Here is a 13,043-nt window from a genome sequence, read left to right as displayed (position 1 = left end):
AGTCACTGGATATTTGTGAAAAAAAAGGAAGGAAAAAATCTTAAAGTTGAAAAGAATGCATTATTTTTGTTTTGTTGTTATTGTTTTGCAAATAAGGAAACAATACCACCATATTCAAATCAGTAAGGGCACATCCCCAATCAAATTAAGGACGACAGCAGCATTATTTAAGAATTCCAGCACTTTGGGAAGCCGAGGAGGGTGGATCACCTGAGGTCAGGAGTTGGAGACCAGCCTGGCCAATATGGCGCAATCCCATCTCTACTAAGAATATGAAAATTAGCCAGGCATGGTGGTGCATGCCTGTAGTCCCAGCTCGGGAGACTGAGGCAGGAGAATCACTTGAACCCACGAAGCAGAGGTTGCAGTGAGCCAAGACTGTGTCACTGCACTTCAGCCTGGGCGATAGAGTGAAACTCCGTCACACACACACACACACACACACACATACAGACACAGCTGACAGAGTGATGGGATTGTGGGGCTGTTTCTTTTTCACCATTTCATGAGTTTTTATTAGAATATTGCTGTGCCATGATAAAATCAAGGGAGAAAATTTAAGAAGAAAGTAACAAGAAAAAAAAAGGAAAACCTTGTGCTCATGTAAGTTCCTCTGCCGCTGTAAGGCCAGGGTCACTTGCTTCTCGGCTTTTTTCACCAGATTTTCATCTTCTTGTAGTGCATGGCAGGTGCGCAACTCCTGGATCAACTCCAGTCGCTTTTCTTTCCCTTCAAACATCTGTATCAAATCAAATCAAATCAAATCAAATCAAAGAGAGACCTGTAAGTTACCATCCCTTTGTGCCAAGCACTAGGAGTTACATGCAGTGGCTTGTGAGACACTTGTGAACGGTGGGCTCTGTCCTGCCTTTTGGATTCCACAGAGCAGATGTGTCGCACGGAGCTAGAGTGCAGCCCTCTTTTCTGTGCCTTCAGCTTCTCAGGCAGAGAATGGGCTTAGTTTTCAGTGAGCTGTACTTAGTTTCTGACAATACCTCTCAAGGACAAGATGACAACTCCAGGGTCATATTAAGAAACCAGAACCTTCCCCTCATTTCCTGTGCTCCTTCGCTAATAAACCTGAGGATGGCATTTTTCATGGCCATATCTTCTTTTCCAATAAATCTGTCCCTGGTTTGTGATAATCTGTTGTCCAAATTTAACTGTGGCATTTCTCTTGGGAAAATACTGAAAGGAGAGTAACGAACAGTGCTAAACACAAGTTGTTCATCCAGCTGAGTTACTCATCATACCTGAATCTCTTATGAGTTATAGCTGTCTGGGGAAAAAAATTAACTGGGGCTTTATATCAGTCCATTTTTTACGTGAAGTGTGCCTGCTCCAGCAACACAGATAATCTGGCTGAGGCTTTACAGTCAGGAAGACCAGAGCGGAATTTGCTGGCAGATAACTATATCTCCCTCAGACTCATATTACTTGCCTGTAAAATGAGACTATGGATAGGAAAAAAAATGAGACAATACATGTAGTGCAAAGAATAAATAGTGTGGGCATATAGTAAGGGTTCAAAACCATGGTTCATTATTTAGCTATTTCATTTATAATGTAGGTGTCGCCAGGCATACGCAAACTCAAATAACTGTATTATGGTTATGTGAAAAATTAGGGAATCCACCTGGTTGATAATGCTTAAATAGCCAAAATTCAGGTGAGAAAATGTATGGATTTAACAATTCCAAGTAAGAAGTCAGTTTCACACTGCCTTAGTTACAACCATGGCAAATAGCAGGTAGGTCCTTCCTGCCTCTCTCCTTGACACTGTGCCACCCACCTGGACAAACGATGCCACCAGAAGGAAATGGGACACCAGAAGGAAATGGGTAGTCAATTTAAGAGTTTAGCTGAATAGGATAGCAGGGTGCAAAAGAGAATTCACTCCAAGGAACCAAGCACATACGCAATCTAAAAAAATTATTCTCAAAAGAGAAACGCAGGGCCAGTGGTTGGACCTACACACCATGTTCTGAACGACTCTGCCCCGGAGTAACTTTTGAAGGTAGATCACAGCCATTTCTATTTCTTCTTCCTCCTAAAAGAACAAAGGGAGAACCAAGCAGCTTGAGAACTGCAGTATTCCAAGCATCAAATATTCTTTTGAAGACTTACTTCAAGCAAAACAGACTGTGCCAGATGCTGAAAAGATTTAAAGAGAAATAAAACATGGTCCCCGCTCTTATTGAACATTTACTATTTTAATGTTACTTACATTAAAATTCATTATTTTTCATCATTAACAAACCATATTACAAGCAAAAAATTCACGCCCTGCCATGCTATCCCTACAAATGAAGCCACTTTCATTTCCTTATATTCCTTTCCAACAAAATCTTTCTTGAAGCAACAAGTATTGCTGATAACATCATTTTGCAATAGGATTTTTCATGTTTGATCATCAGTAGACAAAAATACACCTAGTCTATTGTCAGAGTAAGGTACTTCTCAAAAGAATTCAGCTATGCTGATAAAATCAGAATATAAGAGACAAGGTTAACCATTATAAAAATCATCTTAAAAACTGTGTGTCCAAAGCAGAAAAAGCAGGGTCTGGAAATCTAATTAAGGTTCCTTTGAATGTAAAAAGAAAACAGCAGTCTAATCGATGACATTAACACACATGAAAGACAATGTGTCAGGCTGGGTGCAGTGGCTCACGTCTGTGATCCTAGCACTTTGGGAGGCTGGGGCAGGTGGATCACCTGAGGTCAAGAGTTTGAGACCAGCTTGGCCAACGTGGCGACACCCCATCTCTACTAGAGCTACAAAAATTAGCTGGGCGTGATGACACATGCCTGTAGTCCCAGCTACTCATGAGGCTGAAGCAAGAGAATCGCTTGAACCCAGGAGGCAGAGGCTGCAGTGAGCCAAGATTGTACCACTGCACTCCAGCCTAGGGAGAGAGCGAGATTCTGTCTCCAGAAAAAAAAAAAAAAAGACAATCTATCAACCAAAGGCCTGCACAAAGTCTAGAAAAGAGAATGTTACCCAGCAGCACATCCCAGCCGGTTGGTGGGAGCTTTCTGGTCCCTCTGCAGGAGCCACTCATCAGAGGCAGTAACAGGGGTTAGTGTGGTCTCCCACCAACACCTGCCCTCAGCCAAGAAACACACCAGCCTTCTGAATACAATCTGGCTTCTTGTGAGGACTGTCCTATATTGAGAGATAATGTGCTGACCAGCCAAGAGGAACAGCCTGATCTAGTAGGCAGTTATGGTTCTCTCCGTAAAGTAATAAATTTGCAACATGGCATCTCTAACAGTTTCCTGTGGATTTGTTTAGTCTGAGTCAGTCGTCTAAATCCTAACCAACTCTGCTACCTTGCTCAAATTGAGTCTGGTGAGATGTGGCCCTGGCCAGGGCCCTTTGAGTCATTCCCACCCCAGAAGCAAGCCTATCTTGATGACACCTCTGGCATTTCGTTCCTCTTCGACTCCAACAGTCATCAGCCATCTCTCCATATGGGAAGATAGTTATGGTAACTGATCATCACTCAATCTTCTTTTTCTATTTCATATACATGAGCACTACCTTCTGATGCTGATTTTTCATGGAAAGATTTTTTAAATTGTGTTTTTATTTTTGAAAAGGACTGGGTTTAGATTTCATTTCATCTCGTTTGTTTTTGTGTGTGTCTGATGTTTGTTACTTAAGAATAAAGACAATATTTAAGTTAGAGCTTGGGAAACTAACACGATTTGCTTTAAGCTAAACTATCCTAAGAATAAGCTGACAATGATATTGAATTTAGCATTTCAACTAAAAAGTTTCCAACTTACATTGGAAGTCATTTCCAAGGTTGGAGTTGGAAGCCGAGGTTGAGGTATTGGGTTTCTCTGAAGGAAGCGAAGGGGTTTCCTGGCTTCAAGAACTTTACTTTTCTTATCCAACAGTGCCTGAAATAATGCCAATTAATAGAATCTCTTATTTTTTTAACAAAAATTTGCATAAATTTACGGGGTAAAAGTGCAGTTTTTTACATAAATATATTACATAATGGTGAAATCTAGGCTTTTAGCATACCCATCACCTGAATAACGTACATTGTACCCTATATTTTCCTTCATTACCAGACCTAGGGCACAGATATAAATATTAATCAGAATATTAATATTCTCTATGGTGATGCTAGGTCAGTTTGAGAAACACTACCAAGAATGTGTGTATCTCCCAAGAGGTGCTACGATATTCCTAAAAATACGTTAACCAACCAACCTGACCAACAGAAACCCTGTCTCCACTAAAAATACAGAATTAGCTGGGCATGGTGGTGCATGCCTGTAATCCCAGCTACTCGGGAGGCTGAGGCAGGAGAATCACTTGAACCTGGGAGGCAGAAGTTGCAGTGAGCTGAGATCGCGCCATTGCACTCCAGCCTGGGCAACAAGAGCAAAACTCCATCTCAAAAAAAAAAAAAAAAAGTTACCCACTGACTAAACATGGTTATATTCTTGGTGGATTCATCAAATGATGAGTAGAGAAATAAAATGTGGTATATCCACACAATGGAATGTTACACAATCATAAAAAAAGAATGAAGTACTGAAGTCAGAGATCAAGAGGGTCAGATCATGGACAGCCTTGCAGGATATGGTATCTCAGAGTTAGTAGACAGCTTTTGGAAGTTTCTGAGGTTCTTCCACTCTGCATAAATATTTTGAAATTCATTTATGTTGTAATGTGCGTCAGTGTTTAATTCCTTTTTATTATTGAATAGTATTCCGTTGTATGGCTATACCACTATACCACTGTTTGGCTATTACTAATAAAGCTGCTATGAACATTTGGAAAAAAAAAAAACCTGGATGAACCTTAAAAACGCTATGCTAAGTGAAAGAAGCCAGACGCAAAAGGCCATATACTGCATGATTCCATGTACATGAAATGTCCAGAATCGGCAAATCCATAAAAAGAAAGTAGAATAGGCCAGGCACAGTGGCTCACGCCTGTAGTCCCAGCACTTTGGGAGGCCAAGGTGGGTGGATCACGAGGTCAGTAGATCGAGACCATTCTGGCTAACACGGTGAAACCCCGTCTCTACTAAAATTACAAAAAGTCAGCCGGGCATGGTGGCGGGCGCCTGTAGTCCCAGCTACTTGGGAGGCTGAGGCAGGAGAATGGTATGAATCCAGGAGGCAGAGCTGGCAGTGAGCCAAGATCATGCCACTGCACTCCAGCCTGGGCGACTGAGAGAGACTCCGCCAAAAAAGAAAAAAGGATAGTGGTTGCCAGGGGCTGAGGGGAAGCGGGAATTGGAATTGAGCACTATTAGGCATGGGGTTTGTTTTGGGGATGACGAAAATATTCTGGAATTAGATAGTGGTGATGGTTGCACAGACTTGTGAATATGCTAAAAACTTCTGAATTATATATTTTAAAAGGGGGATTTTATTGTATGCGAATTACATTCCCCCCGCTCCCCAAAATAAAGCGGGCAAACCAAGACTGAAGGAATTCATGGCCAGCAGACCTTCTCTGCAAGAAATGATTAAAAAAAAAAGTTCTTCAGGTGGGTGAAAAATGATATAGATCAAAAACTTAGATCGATATAAGTATAAGAAGAGCAGAAGAGAAGGAATAAATAAATTATATTTTTTTTTATTTTTAATTGAGCTAAAAGATAACTGCTAGCTAAAGCAATAAAAGTAAAACATATTGGCTGATTATAGCATTTGGATGAGTGAAATGAATGACAGGAACATCACAGGGATGGGAAGAAGGAGTTGGGAATGATCTGCTCTAAGGTGTCCACTCTACCTATGAAGTGGCATTGTGTTATTTGAAGGTGTATTTTATTATTTTATATGTATAATCATATATTAGTCCACAAAGCAAGCCTCATGAAATTTCAAAGGATAGGTACCACACAGACTATGACCTCTGATCACAACGCAATTGAGTTAGAGGTTAATGAGAAAATGAGTTAAAATTCCTGCATATTTGGAAATTTTAAAACACACTATTAAATACTCACAGATTGAAAAATCATAATGGTTTTTCTGATATTAGATATTAAGAATGACAAATACTACATATCAAAACTAATGAAATGTACCAAAAGTCAGCATTTTGAAGGAAATGTTTAACCTAAAATACTTATATAAAACAGATGAATGCCTGAAACTGATGAGCTACATGTACAACTTAAGAAAAGACCTGTGAAACAAACCCTAAGAAAGTAGAAAGAAATATAGAATAAATATAGGAGTAGAAATTAATGTGATTAAAAAAACATATAATACAGGAAATCAACAAAATCAAAAGTTCATTGTTTGGAAACATAAATACTAAGAAAATAAGCAAGCCTTCAGTAAACCTGATTAAGGAAAAGAGTTAAGGCATAAATAAACAATATTGTAAATGAAAAAAGTAGACATGAATAAGATAAAACAAACATTTAAAATATTATAAAACAATACTACCAACAATCATATGCCCAAAAAAATTGAAAAGGTAGGTGAAATGGAATTTATTAAAAAAAATTTACCAAAAGTAATTCAGAGGAGTTCTACAAGTTGTAAAGAAATTGAAGTAGTGGTTAAAATTTTTCCTATGAAGAAAACATTAGTCCCAGATAATTTCATATGCATAGTCTACCAAACTGAAGGAACAGATCCCAATCTTATTTAAACTCTTCTCAAAAAAGAAAAAGGAAGGAATATTCCTCAGTTAATTTCAGGAGACCTGCATAATTATAACACCAACCCCATACATAGTCAAAATGAGAAAGAAAAACAAGAAGGCCATTTCACTCATGAATGTAGAAGCAAAATCCTAATCAACATATGAGTAAACCAAATCCAACAAGGTATTGAAAATAAGCTGTATGCTTTGACCAAGGCAGGTTCTTCCCAGGCATGCAAGGATAGATTAACATTTGCAAACAATTATAAATGTTGCTACAATAATTTAAAAAATAACATATATAAAAATTGTGTGATAGAGATAAACATTTGATAAAATTCAACATAAACACATGATTAAAGGTTTTAGTAAATTAAGAATAGAAGGGAACTTCCATAACTTAATAAAAAGAATCTATAAAAAATCTTAACAGAAAGTGAGAGAATGATGAACACAGCATTCAGGATGGGTAAAAGGAGATGGGGGAATGGGGATGAGGTGAGAAAGAATCACCTCGATATACATAAATTACTGTTAAGGTCCTGTTTTGAGGATAGGTTACCATCAATCTTTATTAACTACTAAAATCAACTGAACAAACATGAATGGGCCAGTGATTAAAGCATATCATAAACCAGTGGGACTTGAAGTGTGGTTCCTGGAACAGCAGCAGCAGCAGCATCACCAGGAAACTTATCAAAAAGGCAAATACTCCAGCCCTACCTCAGACCTACTCAATCAGAAACTCTGGGGATGGGGCCCAGCTGCATGTGTCTTAACAAGTCCTCCATGAGATTCTGATGCACAGGTAAGAATGAGCACCACCAGCATAAACCACAGATTCTGTACACCTGCAGTCCAGCTACCAAAAGGGAAAGCCCAGCTGGTGGATGACATGCTGCAGATCCTGGGGAAGGCCATCACACATTTTCCTTTAGAGCTTTAACTAGATGAGAAAGGAGTTGAACATAACTCTTTTTCTTCATATGCCCTAATCACATGAACACAAAAGGGAGAAAATCAGGCTATTACAGCTATTAACACCAACAATAGAAACTTGCTACACCTTACTATAGTGTCAGATTTTATATAGAGATCCAAGTTGAAAACGCTTTCAGAAAGTAATATGATTTCTGCAAATGGGGAAAATAATCTCCAAGAAGTTTCCTGAAGTGTGAAATGAGGGGAAATACACACATTGGTTCAGCACAGCATGGGCAACCTCAAAAAACTGCAGAGCAGAGAATGTAGGTCTATGTTTGACCTACTGGACATTGCTGCAATTTTTGGAGTGTAACATTTATCTGCAAAAATCACATTAGAAGCCTTTTGTCCTCCAGATAATGATTATACCTTATGAACCTCTGCCAACTCATAGTCCAACCTTGCTGCCCTCTTCAGAAAACCAGCTTTGGTGGTAATGACTTTAGGTTTTGGAGCTCTGATTCGAGGTTGTGTCACAAAATCTGGGAGACGTGACTCAAGTTCGACTAATCCTATGAGAAGGAAGTACATGTTTTTTAGTATCCAGTGCTTACGTTTATTATTTTTAAGGTATATTGCTAACTTTTGTAGCTGTTTGCCAAGCAGTTTCATTAGAATTGTTGAGAGGGTGTATCTCATATAATAGAATGAAGTGTCCCTGAAATGTAATAGCACATTTCCATATAATTAACTCATATTCTCAGTGACTTAGACTGTACAATGAGAAATGCATTCTAAAATGAAACTATTGCCCTACAAAAAAGTAGCAATTCCACAATAATCATCAACAGAAAATTAATGATTCTATGATATGTGGTGTCACCCTTCTAAAGTAGACATTCATCAATTTATTACATTTTAATAAATTGTAATATTTATTAAAATATTACATATTTTAATAAAATATTAAATAGAGATGGCCAGCCAGAGCTACAAGTTCAGCAGTGTAACCAGCAACTTGTGCTCTTGGCCATATGATACTTCAACTTGTCAGTGAAATTAAATAACTAAACAAGCCTTTTTTGAACTTCATAAGAGGTATAGCCCTCTCCATGAACTTATCCCCTGGTTCCCCATCCTCTTGCTCACTAGTTTTTTGAGATTTCTTTGTAAAGGGTTGATTTCATTATACATATTTCTTGTTCGCTTCAAAAGCCTGGTATAAAAGTTTTCTCTATTTCATTGTTAAATAACTTTGATTATTAGTGACATTAAACGTTTTTTCACATTTAGTAGCTAACTGAATTGAGTCGTTGCTGGACCGTTCTATAGCACGGACCATAGTGTGTCTGTGTGTTCTATAGTGTGTCTATTTCTTTATTTGGGTCTTAGTCGTTTTTATTGGTTTGTATGAACCCACGTTAATAATGTTAAACCTGTTCATCAGTGTTTATTGCAAATATTTTTACTGCTTAGCTTTTAATCTAAATTTCTACATTTTGTATATTTGCTCATATTTCTGAGACAACCCTCTTATACTGGATTTCTAATTATGTAAATTGCTTACCTTCATAGGTGTTGAGACAGTAGTTCTTTACTACAAAGTCCTCTGAGTTATTGTCTGGGAAACACCCAAGACGAGAAAGAGGTCCATAGACTTGTGATGCATAATCAGAATAATCCTTGATGATATTTCTTCTCTCCAACTTCCCTTCTATGTTCTTTCCCTTTCCTACAAGCTTTCTGATTGCTGAAATAAAACATTCCTCCATGACTATCTCCAAAATACTGTTCTGAATTATACAAATGCAGAAGAGTAAGCCAATTCTAGTGTTATTCACAGAGAAGCTATTGAAATGAATGAATTTCATGATGACTCACGACAGCCAGAATGCAACACTAAAAACAGAGGTCTGCCATCTGTGTGGCCCAGATTGTCATGAGACAGGCAGGAGTCACAGAAGCAGAATCAGCTAGTGCCCTCAATCGGTACTCGTCAAAAATATTTTATAATTGCATTTCAAACTCCAGGCCAAGAGGTATTCAGTAAAAGTTTGTTAAATGAATGAAACTCAAAGCAACTGGAAAATACATGTTCAGTGGGGGAACTATGGAATTATTCTCCCTTACAAGAATAATCAAAAGCAAAGACTATAGGTTCATCTTGGTTAACACCAAAATAAACCAAAGACTGTCCCAGCTTACAGCTTTCTGAATTGTTTGGCAGTCAGAGGGAAAGGCTCAACTGTGCACACGAGGAGTACACTCATCTAAGGAGTCATGCTCACCACCTCCTGTGCTCCTTTTCTCTCAGATCCCATCACAGACCCAAGCCCCTTTGGTGGCTCTACATTGTGCATTTTCAACGGGAGTAAAAATCTTATCACAAGATCGTGACGTCATGCTGCAAGAGGGGGCCTGTGTGCCACTGCTGTCTTGGGGATGTTGTTTATGTTTGATCCTCAGCACTTTTGGGTGTGACTTGGGTTTTAGAATTAAGTAAAAATGATTTAAATTTTATTATTCGCCTACAAAAGTCAGATCTATCATTAGTTATGCCAAGTACTGAAAAAAATGTTGATCATGTCTAAATAAATATCTGGCAGTTAAGTGCTCTTTTCTCACATCAAGAAAAAGTTAAAATTTAAGTTCACTAAACATAATTTTAAGCAATAATTTGTTTTGTGATTTTTTATTTTTGTTAGAAAAAAGTTTTGAATGATTTTTAAAAATGTGATTATATTGTGAATGAGTGCATATATAGTCTGCACATGTAATTGATACTATTTATTTATTTATTTTGAGACAAGGTCTCTATCACCCAGGCTGGAGTGCAGTGGTACAATCATAAGTCACTGTAGCCTTGAGCTCCTGGGCTTAAGCCATCCTCCCACCTCAGCCTCCAAGTAGCTATGACTACAGATGTGTACCACCACATCTGGCTAAGTTTCAAAAAAAATTTGTAGAGATGGGGTCTCACTATGTTGCTCAGGCTGGTCTTGAACTTCTAGCCTTAAGCAATCCTCCCACCTCAGCCTCCCAAAGTGCTGGAATTAGAGGCGTGAGCTACCTCTTTTGGTCTTAAACTTTTAAAATATAAATTTAACTTGAATCTTTAATTCAGTCATTCTTAATCTTGCACTGAATAAAAATAATAAATCATATACTTCCTCTTTTCATGTATAAAGTATAGATATACGTATAGTATGTAAACATACATATGTTATATATGTGGTATTAAAATTTCTTGTGGCAAGGTAATTAGGAAAAAGGATGTCTAAAATGCCACCTTTAAGGGCAAAATGAAGAAAGGGTAAGAAACAGGGCTCTTTATCCAGGGCTGTGGACCATGAATATGGGGAACCTAACACCTATCCCACCACACACACATATAGACACACATATACACATACACACACACACACACACATTATCTCAATAACTTGATTACCTGTTAGGACACCATCACTTGATTTTCTTAGTAAGGGAATTTCCTCCACTCTTCTACCTTTAAGAAATAACTCATCTCTCAGCCCTTACCTATGTGATTCCCAGGACCAACACAGAATTATATCATAGTTAAGTCAGGTTTGGTCATAGATCCAAAGCAAAGCCCACTTTTCCACTGTCTTCATTGTTCATACTACACCATTACTTGATACATGTGTGCGCTGAATTTTTGCCATTTTTGCCTCTTTTGCCTCCTGCAGTTTAGACCACCGTGCATTCAAGTGCTTCATATTCACTTTATTCTGATTCTCTTCACGCTTCCTCAACAGCTCTTTTAGAACTTCCAGGCGAATCTCCTGCAGTCTTCAAATAAATTACAAAACATAAAGAAGCATATGGCATCTCAAACAGAGAGCAAAGGAACGGCTGCCACAGGCACGCACTTCTCTGTGGGCTGGTATCATGTTCATGTATTGTCAAAAGACCACTCTGGCAAAAGTATGACAGATGAATTGAGGGCGTGGGGGTGGCACTCAATAGAGACTCTCTATATAATAGGAATATATATGGGTGTAGTTCTCAAGGATGAAGAAGAGTATGCCAGGCAGATGGGGTAAAAGAAGGGCTCTCTAGCCAGATGGGCCTAAAGGAACAGTAAGAGGTTTGTGCACAGTGCCAGGTCGAGTGGTATTCCTGGAGGGTTATGTAATAGGGGGAGTGAAGAGGAAATGTGGTTCTGGCATGCTGTCCTAAGGAATGAGGTAAAAATGCCAGTGCCTGGCATATAATAGGTACTCAACAAATCTTTGTTTCTTTTCCCCCTACCTTCAACTTGTTCTCCTTGGGCTACCTTGCTTATGTGCATCCAACAATGCACAGATGACTTTGTAATCTGTACCTCCAGCTTAGATATTTCTTTTTTCTTTCTTTCTTTTTTTCTGAGACAGAGTCTCGCTCTGTTGCCCAGGCTGGAGTGCAGTCGCCTGATCTAAGCTCACTGCAGCCTCTGCCTCCTGGGTTCAACTGGTTTTCATGTTTCAGCCTCCCGAGTAGCTGGGACTACAGGCGCCCACCAACACACCTGGCTAATTTTTGTATTTTTAGTACAGATGGAGTTTCACTACATTGCCCGGGCTGGTCTCTAACCCCTGGCCTCAAGTGATCCCACCTTGGCCTCCCAAAGTGCTGGGATTACAGGCTTGAGCCACCACGTCCAGCCCAGCTTAGATATTTCTGAACCAGAATTTCCATCTATTTGAATCTCCAGCTACCCCTTGACAATTAAAAAAACAAGACAAAACCCTACTCATTTGTTCCCCCAGAAGTCTGCCCCTCTTACACTTCCTTCCCGCTGCTAAGGCTCTCTCCTCGTAAATGCTTCTTGTATTCCCTAGCTCATGTCTGGTCATCTCACTCCTAACATGGACTCCTAGCTGCTAGTCTGTCCTCCTTCCAATCTTTGCTCCACCCAGCTGTCAAGGTTTTCCTTCCTAAAACAGAGATTTGAACATACATTTTACTCCTGCTTAGAAATTCATACCTGAATTTATTCACTTACTCATTTGCCAAATATTTACTAAGTGCCCACCATATGCCAGGCAGGAACAACGATGTACAAGACAAAACACCTTCTCTCAACAAGCCCTGTTCTGGTGGAATAGGCATATGAACCAACATTTCCAGCACAAGGGGATACATACTAGGCTAGAAGAGTGAAAACTCTTCATGGAAGAAGAAAGGATAGGGCAGGGGGAAAAGAGGGAACAAGTGGGGAAGCCTTCCTTAGAGGAGCTGTTAACTCAGGATTGGGATTTGCCACATTGACAAGGGAAAAGCAGGGCCTCAGCAGGGGAAGCTGAATGTTCAACTCAAAAGGACTGGAGGGAGAACAAGATGTCACACAGGCAGGGTTTCTCAGAGTGAATGCACTTGAGAGGGGTGAGAGTGTAGTGACAAATGAGAATGGAGAGGTAGGCTTTGTGTGTGTGTGTGTGTGTGAGAGAGAGAGAGAGAGAGAGACGGAGTCTCAC

At 39.2% G+C, this 13,043-nt stretch overlaps 1 protein-coding gene across 4 annotated transcripts in view; it reads right to left on the bottom strand.

Annotated features, from left to right (window-relative positions):
• Positions 1-13,043, bottom strand: part of MAATS1 (MYCBP-associated, testis expressed 1) — a 65,033-nt gene that overhangs the window by 26,462 nt on the left and 25,528 nt on the right. For all 4 annotated transcript variants that reach the window (XM_011940639.1, XM_011940637.1, XM_011940638.1 and 1 more), the window contains 6 exons: positions 11,219-11,376; positions 9,131-9,313; positions 7,993-8,135; positions 3,795-3,911; positions 1,979-2,050; positions 593-739 (listed from right to left, as the gene is read on the bottom strand). In XM_011940639.1, the coding sequence (XP_011796029.1) occupies positions 593-739; positions 1,979-2,050; positions 3,795-3,911; positions 7,993-8,135; positions 9,131-9,313; positions 11,219-11,376 (820 nt within the window). The remainder of the gene's footprint in view (positions 1-592; positions 740-1,978; positions 2,051-3,794; positions 3,912-7,992; positions 8,136-9,130; positions 9,314-11,218; positions 11,377-13,043) is intronic.

This window comes from Colobus angolensis, unplaced genomic scaffold, assembly GCF_000951035.1.
Source record: "Colobus angolensis palliatus isolate OR3802 unplaced genomic scaffold, Cang.pa_1.0 Scaffold190, whole genome shotgun sequence".
Lineage (NCBI taxonomy): Eukaryota > Metazoa > Chordata > Mammalia > Primates > Cercopithecidae > Colobus > Colobus angolensis.
This window is presented reverse-complemented; position numbering and strand designations above follow the sequence as displayed.